Consider the following 24346-nt stretch of genomic DNA (forward strand, 5'->3'; position numbering starts at 1 on the left):
TGGATACAATAGCAGTAAGACGATAGTATATTAGATTTAATATAAGTATAAAAACAATTTTAAAGGCTTTCTACTTCTAAACAATAATTATTGGTTCCGTTAAATTACAGATACAAAGTGTTTAAGTTACAAATTCGGGCTCCATCATGGCGATTTCGGAGGCTATAAAAGCTGCAAGGTAGCTTAAATTGAGACGAACATGCGTATTTTAATTGTTATTTATAGTATGTTTGAAAATTTGGGGAATAATTTAGAATATTTAACTTGACAGTAATACGTGCATTTTCTGGCATATGTAGGTTTCTTATGTTAGCGGAACAATTTGGTAATGTCAATGTTAGTTGACTTTGATAATTACAAGCATTTCAAGGCATTATCATGAAAGAGTGGAGAATCTTGGAAGTTTAAGCTTTTAATCTGTTATTTAAGCTCGCAACGTTACATGTATTTTTAGGCATTTTGTACTGTTTAATCTCACAGAAATGCCAACATTCTGACGCACTTGCATTTGAGGAGAAATTTCGAATATTTAGCCTGACACCATTACAGGTATTTTCATGCATTGAAGGCTTCTTATGTTAACTGGAAATCTTATAACGTAAGTTTGGTTGATTTTCACAAATACAGGCATTCTAAAGCTTTCTCATAAGAAGAGAGATTGGGAAATTTTATTACCATTTTTTAATCAATTTTCTATTTAAGACAATGTTAATTATTTACTGGTTCGTGTAATGTTTTTTTAGTTCAATATCTCTTATCGTATTCTTATTTCTTGTAACTTTGTCTATGACGAATTTTCCTAACAACAAAGCTATTTATGATCGATACCGAATTCTTCGATTATCATTTTTTCTTAACAATTCAAGAACTACTAATAATGGTGATATGAAACTAAACCGTTATTAGAGAAACATTTTGAAAGATTTGTAGTTACAACAGAGTTTCAATTCACTTTTTTTGATATGGATTTTGTTATGGGTGCTATCTTGGATTTTTACAGTATTGTAACCATAGAAAAAATCCATTACAGTGATGTGTCAATTGCCATTATTGACATTCACATTATTGTGGTGTTTGGTTGGGTTTGTGTATTTCTATGATTAATGTTTTTTGAATTACTACGGAAAAACATATAAAAAAAATTTGACATTAACATAAATTAATTTTAACAAAATAAAGAAGCATTCCTTGTTGTTTTAATATCGCGCATTATTATCGCAAAAAAGATGCGAAAACTCCTCCTACTCCCTCTGGTAATAATTAACACAAAGTGTCATTTCGAAAATACGTAGGCAAGTCGTCAAGTAAAGAACCTAATGACTCATTTTTGTCTTAAACCACTTAAGAAGGTATTTTGTTTGCTTTCTATTTTATTAATATTTGTAGTAATAAATTACCAGACATTTTTAATTAAAATATCCTAAGATAAAAATTCACAAACAGATGACACTGGCGTCTATGGACATCAGTTATGTTGAAATAATGGAAAATTTGCATAAAAACTTACCGTAACGACCTTCAAAACTCGTGTTAAGAATTTTAACCAGTCATACTGTATTTCTTGGCTCTGGAAGACATATCTCATCGACCAATAAAGAAAATGAAATGAGCAGGCATACGATATACAACACTTGGAGCATGGAATACGATTTCTCGTAAAAACACCAATCAAATATACCGGGATTTTAGTATGAAACTCTTAGCAATTCATTTTTCTAGGTTTGGTAATAGATGTAACACGAAAAGCTTTCAACTAACTGGAATGTTTACATCACCGACAACAATATGGCTGACAAAACAATAGAATTCAGGCTCACACTAGATGGCGTTTGCGTCGATGCTTAAGAAAACATCACCAAATTCTTGAATTTCTACTTATTTAGTTATTTTAAGGGGACTTCTTAATAATTAATATAAATGTGTTAAATGATGCGTTTTAAAGAAAATTTCAAATTTTTTGATAACGCCCGTCCTATTATGATATTATGATTCATTCAGACAGTCAATTGGAGAAACTATAGAACAAAATGAGCATACTATTGAAGACTTTACATAGCTGACCCTGTATATGATGGTTAGGGTGCGATGTTTTCGATTATCCCTATTCAATCGCATTGCAAAAAATTTGATTGAAAGAAAAAAGGAAAAAGAAAACTTAAAAATAATTTTTTTCTTGTAAACAGATTTGATTTTAAATTTTAATTAAAAATTGTTTTTTTCACTCTCTCATTATTTTCATTCAGGAATGTTTCACAATTTTATCATGTGATACACACGATTTACTTAAATACATTAAAGATAGTCGACAATATGCCCTCTCCGAAAATATTTCGCTCTACGCCCTACAGCTTTAAATAACCGAGCTGTTTAGATCCAAATTGGGCCGCGCACTAACAAAACTTTGAACTTTGAAATGGCCAAATAAGACGACTTCGTAAGAAAACATTATTTGAAAATCGCATCTGTAATAACAGATATGTAGGATGTTAAAGTACCCCATATTTTTTTGTTTTTTATTTGAAACTCTTCCAATTTTCGAGATATTTAGTTTAAATTTGTGAAGCGCATTTCTCGTAAAAATTCACATAAACTTGTTCGAAAACCCAATTCGAAAATCTAGAGGGTGATATTTTTTTAAGGATGAGACGCCCTTTTAGCGCCCCAAACTTATTTGTGGCGGACCACTGATATTCATTAACCACCATTTTAAATTTCAGGTTCAAAATAAAAACTTTTCTTGTGTGCATCATTCTTTTATATCTATCACCTCTTTTCTAGCAATTTGCCAAAATATCCGGAAAAATGCCCCATTTTTACTATATTTCGCTTGCATGCGAGTTACGAAATTTATAAAACCCTACTCCTTTTCTTCAAATTAACATCCCTAACTCCGTCCCTGATGGCACGAAAAATTTAATAAAATAATATGAGTTTTAGTAACCACCCAGGTAGGAATGCAAATTCTAAATATGTTCGCAATTTATATGCAAGGAAAGAAGAATCATATTAAAGATGGGACGTTTTTTCATCAGGTTTACCCATTAAAAAAGTTCCTAAATTGAACGAGAAATTTAAAATTTTAATTAGTGGATATCACTGACGTGCCATAAAACGCTTAGGACGATAAAAGGGGACCTGATCTTTCAAAAAATATCTCCCTGTAAATTTTCGAATTGGTTTTAAAAACCAGCCGACGTGGACTCTTGAGACAAATGTGCATTCCAAAATTGAACTAATTACCTCAAAAACTGAAACTTAAAACGTACAAAGAAAAAACGAAAAATGTTTGTGGTCATTCTATTCGATCAATTTAAACGCCCAAAAGTAGACTTCTATTACTCTTAGAAACCAGTCGATTTCCACGCTATGAACGCAATTAACTGGTATGAAGTTTGAAATAAGAACATTTTTGCAATTTCGATTTTTTAGGCCAAGGCGCCAGCCCTGGAAATCGAGTGGACTCCACGGTTGCATGATCAGAAAGTCCGAACCTTTCTCTTCAATATTCTCCATTACAGCTCCCCTGGATCTCGTACTGAACAGAAGCTATTCTCATTTATAAAATAAAAACACAACTGGGCAGATTTCAATTATTTTCATCATAATTAGGAAATTTTTATCGTCCGTCAGTCTAAAGGATGTAATATCCTTAACAAGAAATTTAATAAATTACTTTAATACTTATTACAGCTTTGCATTAAGACACAGTTCTACACTTATCGTTCAAAAGCCTCTGTAGTTGTACCGCAACTAGCTCTTGAACCACCTCATAAGGACAGAATTGCTAGCGAATGAATTTCATTTGGGACAGCAAGGCTATCATTACGGAATGGTTCAAGTGCCACTTTTGGTTCAGCTAAACTGACTTTTAAACGATAATTGCAAACTGTACTTAATTTTAGCAAAGTTAAATGACTATTGTAAATATTATGAAAGTTATGAATTCGCCATTTCATCAAGAACTCCCTTATTCAGCCATGCGTATTTCATCTCTTCGAAGTTTGTCACCTAAATTTAATTAAAGTTTTCAATACGCTATTGTTTATTATAACTAGGCATAACTGAACACAATTCTCGTCAAAATGGCACAAATATAGATCGGATGACACAACGCCAATTTTCGAGTCGCATAACAGCGAGATGTGTTAAAATGAAATTTTATTACACAGATATTCTGAGGTCTGAGTGAAATTATCGGCGTTAGATAAAACTCAATTTATTACTGGGATTGCTCTCGTTCCAGGATTTAAAGCTGATTTTATGCTCCGTGCGAATTTAGAAGGAGTCGCAGCTGTGCCTGCAAATTGCTGAAAAATTCCTCGCCTTTATACGATTATTCTGGCATTAATACCAGGAAGATGTCAATGGGTGTTAAACACGCACGTTCACCATTTTAGCGTAAGTGTTATATTAAGCGCATTCGCCATTGGATACAGAAGTTGGGACAAAAATAATTTAATTAGGTCAACAGCTTTTCCCGAGCATTGCTCCTAAATTTCGAATGCAAGACTTACAGTGTCTACTCTTTGTTAAGAAGGGGTGGATTACGAGCCAACTATCGATTTCCTCAGTTTGTCAGGTTCCTTTTTGGATATTTTAATGTGTCGAGATTTATTTCTGCTTGAAGGTTTAATCGAACCGTGTAGGACCATCCCCATTATAAATAAAATCCTTATTACAAGAGGGCTTAAGGTTAAAAGGGTGCCTAAGTTTTCTAAACTCATCCATTCCCAGGCAAGTAATTCCTTTCAAATAGCATTATCATTCGCCTTATAGACTTTTTTCATCGAAATTCCTCCTATTTTGGCCTGGCTTATCGCTCTTATATTCAACAGAAAGATCTGGCACGAAATCGAGTCAGATGGATCTCTTCTTTGCAACTGGGTCTTAGCGGACAATAACGTGTCTCACCAGATACTTTTGTCTAATTGCCTTAAAAAAGGGGGGAAAATTGAAGCCGTTATTTAGGCCTCATCTAAGATTCATTGGGCTCTTCGAAACTTTTCCAATTATTTTTTATCAGCTCAATAAATTCTTTATGACCTGGTTTCAGCCAGTTCTTTGGATAATGGGTATTCGGTGCAGTCCTGAGGATCTTTGCATGCAAAATGCAGCACAACAAATAATGTTTGTGAACTCAAATTTGTAGGTGTGGTTTAAACATCCCCATAAATTCGCCTTAATGTTAAAAGCACTCAATCTTTCCCCTAAACGTTAGGATCATGAATTTTGCCGCAATAAACGGCTTTATGAAATTAAGCCTTATAAATTATGGAAATTCGCCGAGTTTCTCGACTACACTTATAATAAACGAAATCACTGAGAAAATAACGTGTAACATAATAATCTCCGAGGAATACTGCTCAACGAAACGAGCTCAATTTTTTTCCCTCCTGAACGATCTTCCGAATTTAATTTGTTTAGTAGTGGAAAGAGCAAATTGGAATCTCAAAAGCAGACAAGAAGTTATTATGATCATGACAGTTCATTATTTAAAATCTCGAGTTTGCCAGGCTTTTCGAATCCCGGGCTTGTTTAAAAGTTATAATCCATTATAATTTGCTCTATGTTTGTAGATTTAAATTGAATCGTTCGGGCGTGCCTGGTTCGAGGAGAGATATTATTTCCACCTTTGAAACTTTAGTAATTATTCCCAGTGCATCTAAACTCAATTAAAAGAAGTGTAAGCTGGCCTGCGCTCTTTTTACATGAGGGATATTACATGCTAAGTCGAATGATGAAGAAAGAGGCGATAGCTGAATGTACAACAACTATGTGTATAAATCACATTTTCTTACGTTCCGTTATAGGCAACAAATCTCCCAATACACGACGGCCTTAAGAATATAATATACGCAATAATTACCCTTTAACGCACCTCGAACACGAACCAGCTCTACCTAAACAAAATCGTAGAAAATCCACCACCACTAACTTATTTTAAGGCAGCAACACCACCACTTTCAACTTAGAGCACCGGAAAGTTGAGATTTATCGAATATCTAGCAAAGCACACGTCAACGGCCACGTTTGATCAATCGTGTAGAGGGTAGAGCGACGTCGACGTCGGCTCTATCGGTGCGACAACCCTCCGAACAGTGAGGAGGCCGTCGCGACGCCGAGCGTCGATCTTTAGAATGGAGGAAGGGAGAGGGACGGGGGCGCCGCGCCGTCTTACTACGACTACTTTGCCTGATGTGATTTTTTTAATGTAGAGTGATTGTTATCGATAAGCGATTTTTGCACTTAATTTTATTAGGGAATAAGGTTATCGGGTACAAAGTCCGACACTAATTCGACCGATAAGTTCTCCCCCGGGGAGCCGATTTGAATAACATTAATTTCGATGTTTTATTCAGGGGGCGACCTATAAAATAAGTCATGAGCACGAAATATTTAATTAAGTTTCAGGCAAGACGAGGGCGAAGATATTATACGCCAGTTTGATTATGAGTTGTTTGAGTTGTGTCTGCTTCTTCGCCTTAACGTTTGCTTTTTGTTGTGTGGGCGCCTATGGTAAGTAAATGCTAAATTAATTAAAATATGATTAATATATAAAAAAAACTCATAGAATCATCCAGAATTGTTAATGGAACTGATGCCGATGAAGGAGAATTCCCGTTCGCGGTAGATATTACCAAATAAAACAATATAATTCTTCAACAGAGCCAACTTCTGTAGGTGTCCTTGAGGCACAAGACAAAACATATTTGCGGGGGCACAATTCTAGATAGGAGCCACATACTGAGTGCAGCGCATTGTGTGTGTAATAATAATAAGTATGAGTAAACGAATTTTTTAAATTCCTTTAAAAACTTTAGTATATTTTAGCCCAAGAAACAGTAGTACATATTTCATCCAATATGGACTTACTGAAATTACTAGAGAGGAAATTAACACAGTCAAAGTGGACAAAATTTACTGTCACGAATTTGATTCTGAAAAACTGATTTATGATTGCGCAATATTGAAGGTGGGTCAATTCAATCAAAAATATTATCATATAATAAAGACGAAGATATGAAGGAGACTTACAGAAAAAAATTCTCCCAACAAAAATCCTAATGGAAAGAGGACCAAATATGTCCATGAACTGATAGTACAAATCCGCCCCTTCAAGAATACTCTTGCAAAACTACAGAAATTCAGAAATACCCAAGGAACCTAGAATCTTCTTATTGCTCATGGCAATAACTTAAATCAGCTCTTGAACTCCCCACTGGCCATATTAAAATATTTTTACAACTTTTTTGAAAATGAAATCTACAACTTCCTATTTCTGAAAACTTTCTTTTCATAGCTTAAATCCCCACTACCTGAAACTGACACTTGGAAACCAGTCACACTTACAAAAAACTTCATCTCAGCCAAACCTCAAAGTGGCCTAATCATTGGCTGGGGCAAAACTGGGGTAATCCACTTCCTTATCAAAAAAATGCATAGAATTTATACATTTTTTTTCCAGCAAAACCAACCAATTTCCCGCAAGCTTCAAAAACTAGAAGTGGACATTTATGATGATGAAACATGCTTGAAAGCTTGGAATAAGAAGCACCACATCTGCTTTGGAGCAACGAGTGGAGGGGCATGCAATGTAGAAATTTATCGTTTATTATTGAAATGTAATTTGCATTAAATAAGTTTTAGGGAGATTCTGGAACGGCCCTTTTAGTTGAAAGAGAGCAGGCAGGAATAGCCTCATTTATTACCAATAAATGTGGCATTGCCACCAAGCAACACCCCAACATCTACTCCAGAGTGTCTAGCTACTATGACTGGATATATAAAACCATCAAAAATACTAAATAGCTTTATTAACTAATTTCAAGATTAATTTCTTTTTGGCTCTAATAAAGTGGCTCCTTTTGGTTTCAACTTACTAGCCAATATTTTCTCTTTCTTACTCTTCTCCTCTTCCTGTATCCTATTGTACCTCTCAACTGCAAAGTCAATTTCGTTTGACAGAGCTATAATCTTCAACTTGGCCTCCTCATTCTTTAACAGCCTTTCCTTTTGACCAATTCCTAAAGGGGTGATTCGCCCATCAAGAAAACTATAATCAGAGCTATCTGCCAGCACTCCTGAAGCATTAGGGTTGCCGGAAAGCCCTTTTTCTCTACGGAGGTTCTTGTTTTTCAACGAAACGTATTTGTAGTGCTTTAGTATAGTGGCATGACGAATTTGCTGGTAAAAGCAACATGATTTTACTAAAATGTTATATGTTAAAGAGATAAGACATAGAGGCTGTAAAAGTGCTTACCAGATGTGCTTAAAACCGATTTGCAAAGCATTATTTCCCAAGTTTAAAGTTTGGAAAAATTGTTATATGGGGTAATTGTTTATTTTCATTTGAGGTTATTGGTTGGTGTTAATAATAGGTTTTTAATAAAAACCCGAACAATATGGTTACCGAAGTAGGCGCTAATTCCAGGAATGAAACTCATACAAAATCTAACTGGGTTTCTTTCAGTTGCGAAAAACATTAAAATAAAATTGTTCTTAATTTTAAATAATAAAAATTGAACTTTATAAAAGTAAAAAATACAAAAACAACACTTTACTTATATTTGTTATGGAATTAAAAACTCCGGGACAATAATTCAATAAACTTGCAACATATACTCCTAACCTCAAAACGTCACTGACTCTCATTACCTCACAACTCCAATTCTTGCATAAATTTAATCAATTTGCAGTTTTCTGGACCTTGTTTTAAATGTACCAGTCTCAATACATATCAAACTTATTCAAATTCAATCATCAGTAGCTTTACTAAGGTAATTACGCCTCAAATCGGGCAATATTCGCCCCTAAAGGGACCTTTTCTTTGTAGCTCTACTACTTTTTTCCTCACTGTTTAAACTTCTAATGCACCGTTAGTGAGGATTAACTACCTTAAAATGGCAAGTAAACCTGCGAAAAGGAAGTCTATTCACGCTACAAAGTTGAATTTCCGGCCGACAATGAGTGACGTTAATGTGGAGTTTAAAGGGACAAAACCAACTTCTGAGCCTACCTCCATAAAGGAAATTTTCGTCCTTATGGTGTTGTACTTGTGCAAAAAGTCTTTGTTTTTCGACACGAACTTGAAAGTTGCCTTATACTTAGCCTGTTTGTTTTTGGTTTCTTTAATTGCAGATGTGGCGACAATTCCTAGGATATACTTGTCTCGTTCAGACAACATATTCAACAAATACTTTGTCAAGTTTGCTTGGGGATGGAACTTATTGCTTCTAATGCCCTTTGTCATTTTCACTTCTTATATTTATTGCTGTGGGCAATTAAAGCGCATCCTACAACATCATATGCCCCGGCTAATAATAGCAACCCTTTTTTGGTATTTTTGGACAAATCTATTCAACTATATTGAAGCCTCTTTTGGCAGATGCCAGTTCAAGCAATTTTCTTCCAAAGAATCCTGCCTAAAGCAGGGCCATATTTGGAATGGGTTTGACACTTCTGGGCATTCTTTTATTTTGATCTATGGTAGCTTAATCCTCATTGAAGAAACACGTTGCATGGTGAATTGGGACAGCATTAAAGAATATTTAAGGCTGGAGGATCACAATCGGGCCACCAGGGAAACTGAGCAAAGCACAAATCCCTTAAGACACTTATCTCCAGAAGAATTCAAGACCTTGCAGTTCAACTATGAGAAATACACACCATATATTCGGAGCCTTTTTATCATCATCACATTATTTCAAGTTATGTGGGATGTTATGCTAATCTGTACTATGCTCTACTATCATGTAATGATTGAAAAGTTTTTGGGGGGTTCTATAGCAATACTTACATGGTTCTTTACTTATCGAGTGTGGTATGTAAACCCAAATCTCCTTCCTAAATTGCCTGGGGAGGGAGTTTTCAAGTATATTAAAAAAGTAGTAGAGAAACCAGTAATAGGGGCTCAAAGGAGGCGTACGGGTAGCATTGTTAATGGAAATTCAGGGCCCATGTTTATGGGCAGACCAATTTATACTACTCAGGGTGGGGGTTCAGGGGAAGATGAATCTGCTGGGGGTTCAAGATAGCTGCTAGATTGTTAGTAATAGGGTAAAAAGGTTTTTAGCTTTAAATTATTTATTTTATTGTTTTTTTTATACATGGGCAAAGAGTTAAGTTTGTGATAATTTATTAAATAAGGTTGTGGTGCTAATTAATTGTTAGCTATTAGTCTATTGACTAGACTAACTGTTTTGTGTTTGTTGAACAGAAGTACAGAGTGGGTAAATTTCTACATTTATGGATTGGTAAATAGCTCTACCTACTGTAAAAAGTAGTTTTTTGGAAAGTAAGTAAAACATTTTGATCCATATCAATTCCAATATGTCATTCATTTTGAAAAGGAAAAAACACAACTTCACATTATAACTGAAAAACTGATTAAATTATAAACATTTCCTTATCATCATATTCTATTAGAAAAAAATTCTAATATATAAATTATTTTTATTTATGTAAACAATAAATAACTAAATGATGAGAGTTTATTGAAAATTGCCAAAATTGCACTTTTGCCTTTAGTTCAAAAGCGACAATTAAAAACTTAATTACTCTAGTAAATTAGTCTCCAAAAAGAATTCAGGTGCGCGATATTTTCTCTCTTTTCTATAGTTACAGAGATTTTCAATATTGTAAATTTTAAAACTTTTTTAAATGAATATTTTAAAACTATTAAATGATCATAGCACAAACAGGACTTATTGTGGCTTATTGTGAAATATATAATTTGCAACTGCAAAATATTTTTTTTGTTACACACAATATTACTTAAAAATAATTTAATGATGTGGATGTAAGTGCCTAAAAGGGATGTTTTTATAGTAATTGAATAAAGAGCATAATACTAATTATTTTTTATGTATTAATTTATACATATCACTAAAATTGTTATAGGCCTTTTTCCCAGAAAAGATGATCTGGATCAGATTGATCTTAACCAGCCAATTAAATTAGATTGCTATCATCAGAGATCAATCAAATTAGAAGAAAATGATAAGGATTAATCTCATCTAGATCATCAGTTCTACAAACAGCTTATAAATATTTAAATTATTATTGGTCAGAAAAGTTTAATTTCTGTAGTAAGTATATATAATAAAATATCATTACAAAATAATTTTAGAATTCAGTTAGTTAATTTGACTTTCTTTTTAGGAGTTTGGCCAGATGGCTTTTTATCTCTATAACTTATACCATGTTTTACAAACCTACCTACGGCTGCCTGATCAACTTTTGGTCTAAGTGTAAGCCTCTCATGAGCCTAAAATTTTAAATAATTTATGAGAAACCCAAACAAGCACAACACTAGAAAGGTTTAAAACAAATATTGATTATTAGGAGTTTCAGTTGAATCGAAGACTTACTTTTTGTAAAAAAATAGCTTAAATATTCTTTGTCACATGTGATCGATGAGGAGTTTTTGCAATATCATATCACTATAATACTTATTAAGACTATGGTGCAGAAATTAATAAAAATGGTGTGGCTTTCACTTCCCCTGCAGCTCTTGCTTACCTCTCTTGCCTTAATCATGTACTCCTTGACTCTGTTGAGCTGATTTTTCACATCATGAGTATTAGGATCTTCACCCTTAGTCCTTAGATACATCCAATAGAGAGTATTCAAAGCGTAAGTGACAAATAAGTCCAAATCCACCTTGTCTTTTGTGGAGTACTCTGCAGTGTCTACCTCTAGGGCTGTATCAAGAAACTTCTGGATATTCTGAATGCTATCGTGTAGATTTTGCAGTTTTACTTCAATTGCTTTATCTTTTTCTAAGTCTTTTAATTCCATTTTATATATTTTTTAATGATTATTCAAAGAAATATATCAACAAAATGGCATGGACAAATTTGTAAGGTTAAGTGCGACATTGCCATTAAAATATCAGAGCCGCCGGCGGCTTTTTAAGAGGTAAAATAAACATTAAGATTACGACTATATCTTATTCCAGCTTTGGATTGAAATGTATAGTCGTAATAAGGCATAAAGTTGTTATAGACCTTGCCCTTCTTAGATTGTTTTTGCGCCTATTTGCATTCATCTTCATAAAAAAACACGTTGTAGAACGTCTATATTTATCTGACCCTAAGAAGAATGAGATATGTTATGATTTAATTCTTCGTGGCAGTTTTGCGTTTGCAGCAGGAAATTATTCTACCTGCATTATCTGTCTTGTGCTTTTCGTTGCATCTCCACGAAATCTTCCAGGATAATTTAGTTAGAATACTGACGTATGTTCGTGTCAGTAACTACATAAGTGCAACAAGGACAAATATAATTTGGACGGCTTTATTTTTAATTCATCTAATGCTTTCGGACGATAATTCGCGAAATTATCCATTGCCAAATTATAATTTGTAATCAAATGGAATAATTTAAAACCTGAACTTAAAGATATAATTTTGACCTTTAGCCTTAGTGACATCAGTCCTGGTGAAAAACAGTTTCAAAGTATCCTTAAAAGAACTTAAAAATCAGGTTCTCATTAGAAGACACTTCATAGAAAAGGCCAAAATGTCTTTAAAACGCTTGGGTGGAAGGGTTGCTATTGTTACAGCCTCTACTGATGGGTAAGGACCTTTTAAGCCCTTATTTTTCTGTTTAGAACCTCTTGATTTCTTTCGTCAAGATTTTGAAAATGTATAAGTTGTGGTATAAGGTAATGTTCAGAGGAGAAACCTGTACTGGATAGTTTTGTTTAAGTGCTGAGTAATACTAGAAAAATGGGTGTCTGAGTTCCGAAGCCTCTATAATTTTACTTAAATCCTTCATAGAGACTTAAAAAAAAATGTTATATATTATTAAAGGGTTAAAATATGACGAAATATTAATAAAGGAATTTCAAACATATAACAAAACTTCAAACATGCTAAAACACTGTTGCCTATCTAATTCTGGAACACCGTATAAGCAGGAATATTCGATGTAACCCTCTATAAATATTTAAACGTCCAGAAGAGTCGGAATGAGGCAAGGGCAACAGTAAATTTGGAATTTTCAATTAGTCTGAAAAGTTTTGGTTATTCAAAATTTACTTATATAGTGTTACATAGAATGCGTTGATCAATTTTTAAAACAATTTAACTGTGTATTGTATTTTCCCAACTTCAGCATTGGATTTTCAATAGCGCAACGCTTAGCTCGTGAAGGGGCCAAAGTCATAGTCAGCAGCAGAAAAGCAAAAAACGTCGAAGATGCAACTCAAAAACTCACTAATGAAGGTCTTGAGGTCACTGGTCTTGTATGCCACGTGAGCAACGCTGAAGACAGGAAGAAATTGTTTAACCAAGTATGGTTTTAAACTTCTAGTGAAACCATGAATAGCCAATTAAGCTAATTGCAGGCAAAAAAATTAGGGGGGCTGGATATTCTGGTATCTAATGCTGGTGTTAACCCGGAAATGGGAGGAGTTCTTGATGTACGTAAATATGTAACGATTGCTACAATAAAAATGAAATTTAATTCAGTGTTCTGAAAGTTCCTGGGACAAAATCTTTGACGTAAATGTGAAATCTTCTTTTCTGTTGGCGAAAGAAGCACTTCCGCTTTTGCGGCAAAGCAAAGTGGGCAGGATCATATTTATTTCCTCTATTGCAGGCCTCCAACCAATGAATGTAATGAATTTTTCATAAATTCTTTTTTAGTATCTAATTATTTAAACTGCAGGCTCTAGGAGCTTATTCGGTCAGCAAAACCGCCCTTCTGGGACTAGTCAAAGCAGCCTCAATGCAACTCGCCTCTGAGGGCATTACAGTAAATGCTGTTTGTCCAGGAATTATTGCCACAAAGTTTTCTTCAGTTGTAAGTTCTTTTTATCCCTAAATCTATAGTTTTAACGCTTTAAAAATAGATTACAGATGATGGTGTCAAGGACATTTCCTTGGCTCAAATACCCCTGGGAAGGTATTTATATTATTTGATTTGCAGGGTTTCTTAGTATTAAAAGGTTGTTTGCAGGTTTGGAAAAAGCGAAGATATTGGAGCATCAGTGGCGTATTTAGCCTCGGATGATGGCACTTACGTTACAGGGGAGAATTTGGTGGTTGCAGGGGGGATGATTTCAAGGTTGTAAGGCAAGACTAAGGATAATTAATATTTAGTGATTTTGTTTTGTATAACTAAGGATTAAAAGTGAAATAAAAAGCAACCTTAAAGAGTACTAGAAATAATAATAATTCTTAAATGACATCCAATACAGCTTATCATACGAAAACATTTTTGCATCCTTTCCAATTAATCAATGCACCAAACTTTTTGAAATATTCTTACCACTTATTAAAAAAACATATTTTACATTTATGGATGAAACAGGTAGGTAAAGTTATTTATTTAAGGAAACTAACTATAAATGAAATCATCTCTGAATAGAAAGATAACTAACTTAGGAATGAGAGAAATGACTAATACAAATTCAAAAACGACCGAAAGGGCGCTGCATTCGAGACCTCGGTCTGCGAGGTGCGGACTGATTACCGCCAGGATTTCCGTGATTACCTCGTCCCATACCTGAAATAATGAAAAATGAATTAATAATATTTGGAGTAACTCCTTACTAACATCATTTACGGCTAAGTTTCTTCATTCGATAAGATACTTTCGGTCTAAATTGATAAGTTTTGGAAACGTAATAATGCTCTTTGACGCCAGTGATAAACCAAAAGCAAAATAAAATGGATTTTCTAAAATTGCTTCAATACTTTCTGTCCAGAATTAGCCCGAATCCAATCATTAGTATCGATCTGTGACACTATTTTTTAACAGGGTTTGAAGGAACCTGGATTTTTCTAGGTATTGTCAGACTACATAGATACCCCATACATCTTCTGGGATATTTATTAATCGATAAATTAAGCTGAATATTTAACTAGATGTATGTAGACCATCACTAAAACTCACCATGGGGCATTTGCCTCTGCAACGAACGTCTCGCGTCTCCCCAAACAATAGGGGTCGGCCCCATTCTGGAGCCTCTGGCGGGACTCATCCTCATAGATCTCCTGGCAGAAGGGCCGTTTCCTCGCGTCGCCCTCCTCGCTTCATTCGGGCTCTGAGAAGCTTCAGCTTCCCGGCCTTCCTCTTCTCCTTCCTCTGTCGAAGGAGGTTTCTCACCCTCAGAGGTAACCCCGTCGTCCCCCTCCAAATCCTCATCTGGACGATTGTCATCCGAAGACGGACCCGCTTGCCCTGGCGGGCCCATGGTCGCCTCCTCCGAACTGCCTTCACCTCGAGTCTCACAGATATTTGAGTCGGTACTCACAGATATTTGAGGATTTTCTTCTATTTATATTTGTTACTATTCACATATAAGGCACAAAAGAATTTAAAAAATATTTACCATCACTTTGAGTGGTTTGTCTATCACCCTGTTCCTCCGCAATATTAGGGATAGATTCCTGGGGAGATGACTGTAAGGGGGTTGTCGGAACACTGCGACCGGTACCTGCAACAAAGACCAATTATTAAGAATTTCCCGTGTCCATCTAGTCCATCGACTAGCCAGAAACCCAGTCCGACCACTCGATGAACTATCCACCATCACCTACTATGATCATCGACTTGGGGGACCTCCAATAAATTATGCTCCGGGGGCTCCCGCCCCTGGGCGGCGGTTCCCCCGATGGCCAACTGCGACTCGTTAAATGTAAACCGGCCAGTCGCGCTGGTCGGGACATGGGGGGAACTCACAGCTTCCCCAAAACCGTCGGAACGGCGATGGGGAAATAGAGTGGGGGTTGAGGGCACTATACCATCATCGAGCATACCTTCGTCTAAGAGCTGGTGCCGGTAGGGCAGCGGCGGTACCACACGCTGGCGAGGACTTAGTGAAATGGGGTGTATGGAGGAGCTCGATGGACCTGCTGCTGCTGTTTTGTTATGGGGAAGGTCGTGACATTCGTAGGGGAATAATAGAGATTTCGATGTCTATTTGGGGACTTAAATCGTTCCCATAATTTACAACAAGAATGGCTATGTACAATTGTGATTCGAAAACCGTTGAAATTTAACAAACAACTAAGCGACTTTGTTACTTCTTTTGGTAGATCAAGAAACCACAGCACCTAACCGTCGTATGTTAATGAAGTCTATTTCAAAACTTCTACAAATTTTCTCGATAAAAATCAATGAATTTTTCATGCGTTTCTCAAAATATCACAACATGAATAGATTTTTTAGAAACTCCTTAGAATTTCCCAATTGTACAATTTTTTAAATTTGGAACTTCCCATCCCTTCCTATCAGTAACCACATATCAACAATGGCCAAATTCTGTATTATACCCACAGAAATGCTCTACTATTCCCTCCAAAACTAATATCTCCCCTGTACAAACTTAAACAAACAAAATCAACTTACCGTCAGTCCCACTGCTAATAGCCTCGGATTGGGCCTGTCTGTCCATCATCTCCACTTCCGCACTCTCCTGACTCTCACTCTGATTGGGCACTTCGCTGGAATCCTCAATTACCTCCACCTCATTCCCAGCCTCCTCCTCTTCTTCTACTTCTTGACAATCATTATCCTCATAGTTGTCCTGTTCCATTCCTTCCATGTCATATACCTCGGTGTCATCAGGTTCCTCCTGGTCATCACCTTCACCCTCATCTGGACCATCGCTTTCCACTAGGATTATATTGTCATCGTCTTCCCTCTGACTACTAGTCGGTACTTGGTACTCCACTTCCAAGCCGCTGTCGCTGATACCTTGCTGTAACCTTGTACGTTTGCTCTGCTGCTTCAATTGCGACTTTTCTTCCGCTTGACAACTATCAGTGTCCGGATCTCGTTGACGTTTCAAACCTGCCTGGGTCGTTGTCACAGTATTCGAGCTGCTGGAGCTGGTGCCTTGTTCTTGAGTAGGACCACTACTTGGAGGTTCCACTCTAGGGGAAATCACTGCTAGAGTTTGTTGTTGAGGAGCTGTTTGGATCTATGAGAACAAGCTTAGCTTTAACGTAAAGTAAGAAAATATCTTCTTTTTTTTTAATTCTTAGAAATATGCATCAAGAATTATTACGTCAATATTACATTCAGTAGTTTTATAAATAAATATTTAGGATTTTATGAGTCAAACGTCTTTCATTTTAGTCAATCAGATAAAATAGAAAATTGATTTTACCTGCATAGAATTGTCATCATCTTCCGAAGACTGTGTTGGCGGCACTGCTACTTGTCTAGCACCCAACATGGCGGAACTAGCAGAACTTGTAGCTGGCACGTACTCGGTGTGGGACGAAGTAGGACTGCTAGACAGAGCCTCGATAGACGAAGTCCCAGTAGTGTGAACCTGCTGTTGTGGAGGTACCATAACAGCGCTAGGAGTTTGGGTTGTTGGTAATACTGCGGCTGTTCTCAACTGCTGGGACATTGGTCTTATACTAGCCAGTGGGGGCTCCCCACCACTACGCCACGGCTGGATAGGAACTGACTGGGTTTGAGTATTGGTTGAATGCCCAGGAATCGGCTTAATATCAGCAGTAGGTCTTTCAGTGGAAGACTTCTCACTGGAAGCAGAACTAGTGCTGGGCTTGGAGCCTTGTTGCTGTCCCAACTTCCTTTCTAACTGACTAATGCTATGCTTTAGTGCTTCTACCTCTGATGTATGCGCGCTCTTTTCCTGCTGTAATTTTTCTATCAACTCATCTTTCTCTTGCTGCAAGTTGCTAATCCTCTCAACAAGCTCATTAGTGTTGTTAGCACCATCAGACTGTTCCCCTATATGTCCGGATTTGTCATGTTTGGAAAGTTCTTCTCTCAAACCCGTATTTTGTTCAGTTAGACTCACTATTCGGTCTTTAGCGTTCTTGAAAAGAGTCTTGAATTTTTCCTCCTTTTCTTGCGAAGTCTGTTTCAAAATATCAATTTCCTTTTTCAGCGAATCAAGCTGCTCTTGACTGCTGCTCACCTGCTGGTTCAACTGATCCACATTCTCTTTATGTGAAGTCTCTAACAAGCTCACCCGCTCTTCATGCTCATTCTTCTGCTGCTCTAGCAACTGAATTTGCTTCTCTGCATTTTGGCTTTGTTCACTTTGGCTTTGCTCATTCTGTTGTCTAAGAGATTCAATATCCTTGACTTGATCTTCATACTGGGTCTTATATTTCTTGGCAATCTTTTTCACCTGAGTTAAGTTATTCTTGAGCTCACTTATTGAGTTGTCTTTAGCACCTATTTCTTCAGTTAGTGATCGGTTTTCTTGAGATAATCTTAAATTATTCTGAGTCTGCTGATCTAAGCTCTCACTGAGTTGGGAAGCTTGGTATTGCAAGCTTTGCACCTGCTCCCTCAGCCTGCTAATTTCTTCACTTTGATTATTATTCTGAGCCCTCAAGGATTTTAATTGATCTTCCAGTTTTGCAACTGTTTGTCTAATATTGTTATTCTCATCGGAGAGTTTGGCATTATTGCCCCGCTCGACAGTTAACTGTTTGGCTAAAGTCTCCCTTTCAGTCTGCAGCTTTTTCCAGTCCTCAGGACTAGTCCTGTTAGTTTTTTCAATGAGTAAATTAGCCCTCTGTCTCCATCGAGTACATTCAGCTCGTAGAGAGATATTCTCCGTTTGCATCTGATCAGCTTTAGTTTGCAAGTCTCTATTTCTCTCCTGTAGGGGAGCTAACTCACTTTCCATTTGTTCAGCCCTTGCGCTTAATTCTTGCATTTCACTCAACAGCTGATCCCGTTCGTGCCTCAAAGCTCTATTACTGTCAGTAATTGCGTTTAATGTCTCCAATCTGCGCAGAACTTCTGAATGTTTGGATGCAGAAACATTAGTAACTTCAAGCTTTTGTCTCTGAGCTTCGATCTGTTCTTTAGCCTCCTTTAGCTGCTTGGTAATAGAGTCAAATTGGGATTTAAGCCTAAAGTGTTCAGCTTCGATGATATCAGCTTTGCTCACAGCAATATCCTTCTCTCGTCTCAAGTATTTAATAATCTTAAGCAGCTGACCTGATTTATGAACTTCGTCTTCTGTAAATGACCGATTAAGGTTTTCACCAAGACTAGAATTCTGACTTGTGTTAAGATTATCTGTGGAGACTTGAGATTGCAGGAGGGTGAGTTGTGTGTTTAGTTGCTGAATCTGATCTAACAGAAGGCTGTTTTGTTCCTCCATATTCTTAAATCGTTCGTCCAATTTTTGTTTCTCTTCATCAAGCAATTGTTGCTGTTTTACAGCGCCTTGTAAGTGTTCATCCAAAGCTTCTACCGCTCGATCTCTCTCAGATTTTACTTGTTGAATCTGACCATTTGCCTCGTCAAGTTCTGCCTTCAAATCAGTTAAACTTTGCAAATCAGCTGAGTGCAATGTAACTTCCCGGGCATATTTGTTTTCTGAGGCTTTTAACTGCTCATTCATGAATTTTAATTCACTTTGAGCTTTCTCCAATTGCTCTCTGGCTGACCGCAGATCCAAACTCCGAACATTAAGTTCTTCTTGTAACTGTTGAGACTTGCTTCTAATGTCGGCTGCTGCAATATCCTGGTCATCCATCTGAATCGACAGTTCTCCTTGCAATTCTGCATTTTTCTCTTGCAACTCCCGCACTAGTTGCTTTTGCATTTCGATTTCCTTCAAATGTTCCTGCTCTTTGTCTAGAACTTCTTGTAGTTGTTTTTCGGCATTTTGAGCCACATTGAAGTATTCCTCAGATGCGTCTTTGGCACCTTTTAGTTTGGCTTTTAATGCGTTAATTTCAGCTTCAGCATCTGCCATATGCTGTTCCAACTCCCTTAATTTTCTGCCTTCAATACTTGCATCAGGAATTGCAAATACTGAACTTTTAAGTTTTTTAGATAAATCTTCAATATGAACAGTTTTGTTGATTAGATCGTTTCGGAGTTCCGAAATTTCTTTGCGCAGTTTATCTGCTTTAAGCTTTTCCTCCTCCATTCGCTCCTGTGCTTGTTTGGATTGTTTCTCTAAATGTGCAGTTAGTTCCCTGAAGTGTGTCTGCTCCTCCTCGAGTCTTCTGCGCAAAGATGAGCATTCTAAGTGAGCTTCGTCAAGCTTGGCTTCAAGTCTCAGCTTGCTTTCCGCTTCATTGCGCTCTAAAGTAGCTTTGATGAGTTCAATGTTGCTTTGCAGCAAACTTTGTTGATGAGAATGCTGTTTAACCATCTCAACTTCTTTCAACAATCTCCTTTCAGAATCTCTGAGGAGGGCGTTTTCTTTTTGGACACTTCCCAGAATAACTTCAGCCTTCGATGCTTTAGTTTGGTTCTGAATTGCTTCATCTTTAAGGTAAGAGGCTGCCTGTTCGTGCTTGATTATAGCTTCACTGTAAATTTTGTTTTGCTTTTCTAAGGCTATTATTTGTTTTTTGAAAATTTCTGCGTTATTTTGGAGAACTTTAAATTTCTCTTCGTTAAGCTCTGCTTTAGACGTGAGTTGGCAGCTCATTTTTGTAAGTTCTTTAGACTCATTGCGCACAGATTCTAATTGCTCCAAAAGAATTTTCTCATGATCCAATCTCTCTTTCCTGTAAGTCTCATACTCCTCCTTCATTTCCTCAACTTGTTTTTTGTATTTTGTTATCTGAGTTTCTAAATCCTGCACTTTTTCATCGGAATTCGCATTAGAATCTGAAGCTTCGGATTGAGTTTTATTGAGAGTTTCGCCATTATCAGTTGTACCAAAGGCTAAATTCACTGAGGTATCTCCTCCTCCTTTAGCAGCTTGTGAATACAAGTTCTTATACATATCCCTTTGATTTCTCAAGGTGGCCATCATTTTGGTCTGTTGCTCTCTCTCTTCAAGCAGCTCAATCTGCGATTCCCTTAAGTCCTCCAACTTTCTTTGTAAGTTAGCAACAGCAGCTGGGTCGAAGGATTCTATTTCTTCTTGTCTTTCAGTCAAATCTCGTACCAATGCTAACAACTTCTGGTTGGTAGCTTGGAGTTCAGCAATATCATTGAAGGTAACTAAACGCTTTGTAATGATATCTGCTGAGCTAACACTATCACTTAAATCATTATCGGTGGAAGTACTTGAAGATCCAATTCTAGAATGCTCAACTTCTTGTAGCAAATGTACCACTTGCCGGGAGAGATCTGCTAGCTCTTTCTTCATTCTCTGGTTTTCCCTGGCCACCTGACCCTCAATTCTTCGATTTTCTACATTGGCTTCGCGTAGTTGTTGCACCTCTGCCAATAACGAATCATTGGAGGCCTTAAGGGTTTCATTAGCGTCTAGTGCATCGCTGAATTCCTGACGGAGCTGCGTAACCTGTGGACCTTTCTCCTCGATTTCTCTCACAATGCAGTTGATGTAATTGTTGAGTCTTACACACTCTTCTGATTTACTTGTAAGTTGTTCTGAAGTTGAAACATAGCGAGAGTACATTTCTGTGTAAGTCATCCCTGATTTCATGACTCTGGAAACTGTGGCTGCCGATGATGAAAGTCCTTCAATATCTTTGCTAATCGATCCGTTTTTGCACTGTTCAATTAACTCATTAGCAGTTTCCAATTCTTTTTTAAGCATTGCAATGCATTCGTTCTTCTTTGAAATGATTTCCTCATGGGCCAGTCCTGATTCCTTATGTTTAGTCTCTAAATCTCCATACTGCTCCGTGGCCTGCCTCAACATCTGTTGAACCTCGTTCAAGGCATTTTTCAGTTCTTCTGCATGCTTCTGAGTCTCCTCAAGCATGGATTTGTATGTATTGGTCATCATAGTTTTAGCATCAATTTCGGAGACGTATGATTCGCTGACTTTCGAATGAGTCTCATTCAAATTAAAGATTTTCTGAGCCAATTCTTCATTGCGAGCTGCTAAACTCTCGTTTAGTTCATTGAAAGATTTTAATTGTTCAGAAGCAACAGTTAGTTCTTGGGTTTTCTCTAAAAGTTTCGTTTCAAGTTGAATGCAGCGGGATGAGTTGTCTCGACGCATGTTTAGAAGTTCATCAGTCCTGTTTTGAAGTTCCTCTGTAAGAGATTAATAGATGATAATTACATAGAAAACACTTAGAATTGTTTGGCGAAGTTTTAAAACTCACTTACTTACCTGTAAGACTTTCAATTTGACTGCTCATCAAAGCCCGTTCCTGCTCCAATCTTTTCTCCCCATATTCCAAAGTAATCCTCATTGACGCCACTTCCTCTGCTTTAGCCAAAGCCTCACATTTCGTGCTGACAGCGTCCTGCAGCTGCTTGGTCAAAGTCTCAATGTCCAATTGTAAACTTTCAATTTGGGCGTTCCGTCTTTGAATCATCTTCACAGTCTCGTCACGTTCGTCTACGGCCAAATTGCGTTGATGTCGGTATTCCGCAGCCTCTGCTTCAAGTTGGTTGGATTGCGTTTGTAATCTAATAAGTTCAGAGGAAAGGTTTGATACTTGGGATTCCAGCTGAGTGATTGAGATGTTGGCAGCTTCAAGGCGCGCTTTGTGCGCTTCATTTTCGCTGGTGAGTGCTTCATTTTGCCCTTTGATTTCTGTGAAGCTTTTTTCTGCAGGGATGAAAGGAGTGAAAGGTTTGTATCATAATAAAAAAAAATATTGAGTTATATGTATGTTTATATAGGGTGTCCCAGAAACAATGGTACAAATAAGTATTTAGTGCTAGAGGTTAAAAAATAGAGTGATCTATTTATCAAAGTTTGAACTACCTGATCGATTTAGAAAGTTTATTACTCCCTAGCATTGCTTTTCCATTTGTCACTGGTAGCCAGCTATTTGCCAAACAATCTAGGAATGCACATGGTTTTTCTGAAAGAAGTGCATATGCTTCATATATTCCCATTTAAATTTTCAGATGTTTAATAACTTATGTTAAAAATAGGGTTAATAGTGTAACGGAATTAGAGAAACCATTCTACTTTTACAATCATGTAATATATAGAAATCTAAATTGGTTGCCTCATATGTACTTCAGCACATGAAGAATAATATGCATTTTTATAGGTAGAACATTTGCATTCCTCATTACTTTTGAAAATAACTAGAAAATGATGATAGATATGGAAACAATATAAAAAGGTGAAATATGTTCTAAACTGAACAGATTATTCAAATATTAATAAAGAGATACTCAGTGTAATGTCATAAAGAAGTTTGGTACAAGAAATCCCAGCTCCTGAGAAAGTATCACCCCGTACATATTGACAACAAATTGTAGGTCTTGATGGTTTAGATTCTAAAGAAAAATATATTTATAAAATATTCACTTTTTATCTTAAAAAATGAAGGAATGATGAGATAAAATTAAATACATATATTTATTTTATTTATTGTCATATTTAACAGTATGCTTTACAAGCACCTAGAGATAAATTACATACAAAGAAAATTAATTTAAAAAATATAAATCTAACACTAGCATAGATTCTGATACATCAAGAAAATAGGTTTTAAGTCACTAAGGATAATATAAAAATATCTGTATTACATTTTTAGAGGAAAACTCATTACAAATAGCCATATTAATTACAAGCTACATATATGGGAACCTAATGCCCATAACACATAGATCATGAGACAACATTCTTAAATTAATCTTCAATTACTTTAATGCACATGTAATGATCACTTCAATAATTATCATTAAATTAAGATGCAATAAAATTGTACTTTAGTTTAGATTATTTATTAATAAGATAATCATAATTTTGTACCTACATCTTAAAAGAGAAGCTCACTACAACGAGAAAAGCTTTATTTAGTAAGATAGATAGGGTGTACCAAATATTAGGTTATTACAATATATTCCTTTCAATAAACTAACAATCTGGATAGCAGCCTTTATTGTATACTATTGCTGACTAAGCATGTGCCAATAAATACAGGCAATTTATGTTAGGGTGATTTAGGCGAAAGTAATAAATTGAATTTCCAATTACCATAAAAACTAAAATGGCAAATTCTGTGCATAGTCGAAGGCTCCCTTGAAGATATTCCTTGGAAATCACTTTACATGCTCGTCAAAGGAACAAAGCCCTCTAATATCTAGAAACCACATCCACTTACCCGAATTAGAATTTTTCGTCTCCAACAAAGCTTTTGAGGTGATAAACTCCTCGAACTTCTCATTGACGAACTTTGAAATTTTCTGCCCGATTTCGGCGGGCACTTTTTTCCACTCTTCTTGGCTCACCACCGAGGCAAAAAGGCACGTCTCCATATCGCCGGACTGTGCACAAACTAGCCTTTGGTCTAATTTACTTTTTACAGGTCATACTATGGTTTAAACTGATTTGTGAAATGGTTTATAGCGATAAGAAAGCGTCAAGACTTGAAGAACCATGCAATTTCATTTTGCAAATGAAAAACATGCCGGCTTGCAGACTTGCGTTGTTGCCACATTAGATACATTTTCTTTCATAGGATATTAAAAACCTTTA

At 36.4% G+C, this 24346-nt stretch overlaps 8 protein-coding genes across 16 annotated transcripts in view; 3 read left to right on the forward strand and 5 right to left on the reverse strand.

The window, feature by feature from the left end:
* Positions 1-5895, reverse strand: part of Lar (tyrosine-protein phosphatase Lar) — a 246844-nt gene extending 240949 nt beyond the window's left edge. Inside the window, exon 1 of the mRNA XM_066398112.1 lies at positions 5879-5895. The gene's annotated coding sequence lies outside the window, so the exon portion shown is untranslated. The remainder of the gene's footprint in view (positions 1-5878) is intronic.
* Positions 1-8393, reverse strand: part of mRpL52 (mitochondrial ribosomal protein L52) — a 188491-nt gene extending 180098 nt beyond the window's left edge. The window contains exons 1-2 of one of the 2 annotated variants that reach the window (XM_066398133.1): positions 8261-8393; positions 7803-8207 (exon numbers count right to left, since the gene is read on the reverse strand). In XM_066398133.1, the coding sequence (XP_066254230.1) occupies positions 7831-8207; positions 8261-8291 (408 nt within the window). In that variant the 5' untranslated portion in view covers positions 8292-8393 and the 3' untranslated portion in view covers positions 7803-7830. Of the gene's footprint in view, positions 1-7797; positions 8208-8260 lie in introns of those variants that run through there. The other variant, XM_066398132.1, reaches the window with a different exon arrangement.
* LOC136414229 (catalase-like) overlaps positions 1-24346 on the reverse strand; it is a 260265-nt gene that overhangs the window by 77609 nt on the left and 158310 nt on the right. The gene's annotated exons all lie outside the window — the stretch shown is intronic.
* Positions 6073-7822, forward strand: LOC136414231 (chymotrypsin-2-like). The gene is made up of 7 exons (XM_066398125.1): positions 6073-6516; positions 6572-6627; positions 6682-6779; positions 6832-6973; positions 7301-7411; positions 7466-7594; positions 7648-7822. Exons 1-7 carry the CDS (start codon positions 6450-6452, stop codon positions 7807-7809), a joined length of 765 nt encoding a protein of 254 aa, XP_066254222.1. The 5' UTR covers positions 6073-6449; the 3' UTR covers positions 7810-7822.
* On the forward strand, positions 8642-10856 carry Fitm (acyl-coenzyme A diphosphatase Fitm). Its single transcript, XM_066398226.1, has 2 exons — positions 8642-8777; positions 8834-10856. Exon 2 carries the CDS (start codon positions 8901-8903, stop codon positions 10032-10034), a length of 1134 nt encoding a protein of 377 aa, XP_066254323.1. The 5' UTR covers positions 8642-8777; positions 8834-8900; the 3' UTR covers positions 10035-10856.
* Rrp47 (Ribosomal RNA processing 47) lies at positions 11056-11875 on the reverse strand. Its single transcript, XM_066398227.1, has 2 exons — positions 11521-11875; positions 11056-11266 (listed from the first exon to the last, which is right to left on the reverse strand). The coding sequence occupies exons 1-2, from the start codon at positions 11797-11799 to the stop codon at positions 11132-11134; spliced, it is 414 nt and encodes a 137-aa protein (XP_066254324.1). The 5' UTR covers positions 11800-11875; the 3' UTR covers positions 11056-11131.
* Positions 12453-14167, forward strand: Dhrs4 (Dehydrogenase/reductase 4). The gene is made up of 7 exons (XM_066398126.1): positions 12453-12578; positions 13120-13297; positions 13352-13426; positions 13476-13622; positions 13675-13809; positions 13859-13911; positions 13966-14167. Exons 1-7 carry the CDS (start codon positions 12523-12525, stop codon positions 14078-14080), a joined length of 759 nt encoding a protein of 252 aa, XP_066254223.1. The 5' UTR covers positions 12453-12522; the 3' UTR covers positions 14081-14167.
* Mgtor (Megator) lies at positions 14158-24289 on the reverse strand. 7 transcript variants are annotated; one of them, XM_066398109.1, is made up of 8 exons: positions 23973-24289; positions 22013-22456; positions 17126-21933; positions 16363-16936; positions 15771-15863; positions 15344-15448; positions 14905-15285; positions 14158-14514 (listed from the first exon to the last, which is right to left on the reverse strand). In XM_066398109.1, the coding sequence occupies exons 1-8, from the start codon at positions 24124-24126 to the stop codon at positions 14420-14422; spliced, it is 6654 nt and encodes a 2217-aa protein (XP_066254206.1). In that variant the 5' UTR covers positions 24127-24289; the 3' UTR covers positions 14158-14419. The 7 variants fall into 7 exon arrangements, with proteins under 7 accessions (XP_066254206.1, XP_066254202.1, XP_066254205.1 ...); XM_066398105.1 differs by having other exon boundaries at positions 15552-15863; XM_066398108.1 differs by having other exon boundaries at positions 15771-15866.

Source organism: Euwallacea similis, chromosome 17 (assembly GCF_039881205.1).
Source record: "Euwallacea similis isolate ESF13 chromosome 17, ESF131.1, whole genome shotgun sequence".
NCBI classification, from domain to species: Eukaryota; Metazoa; Arthropoda; class Insecta; order Coleoptera; family Curculionidae; genus Euwallacea; species Euwallacea similis.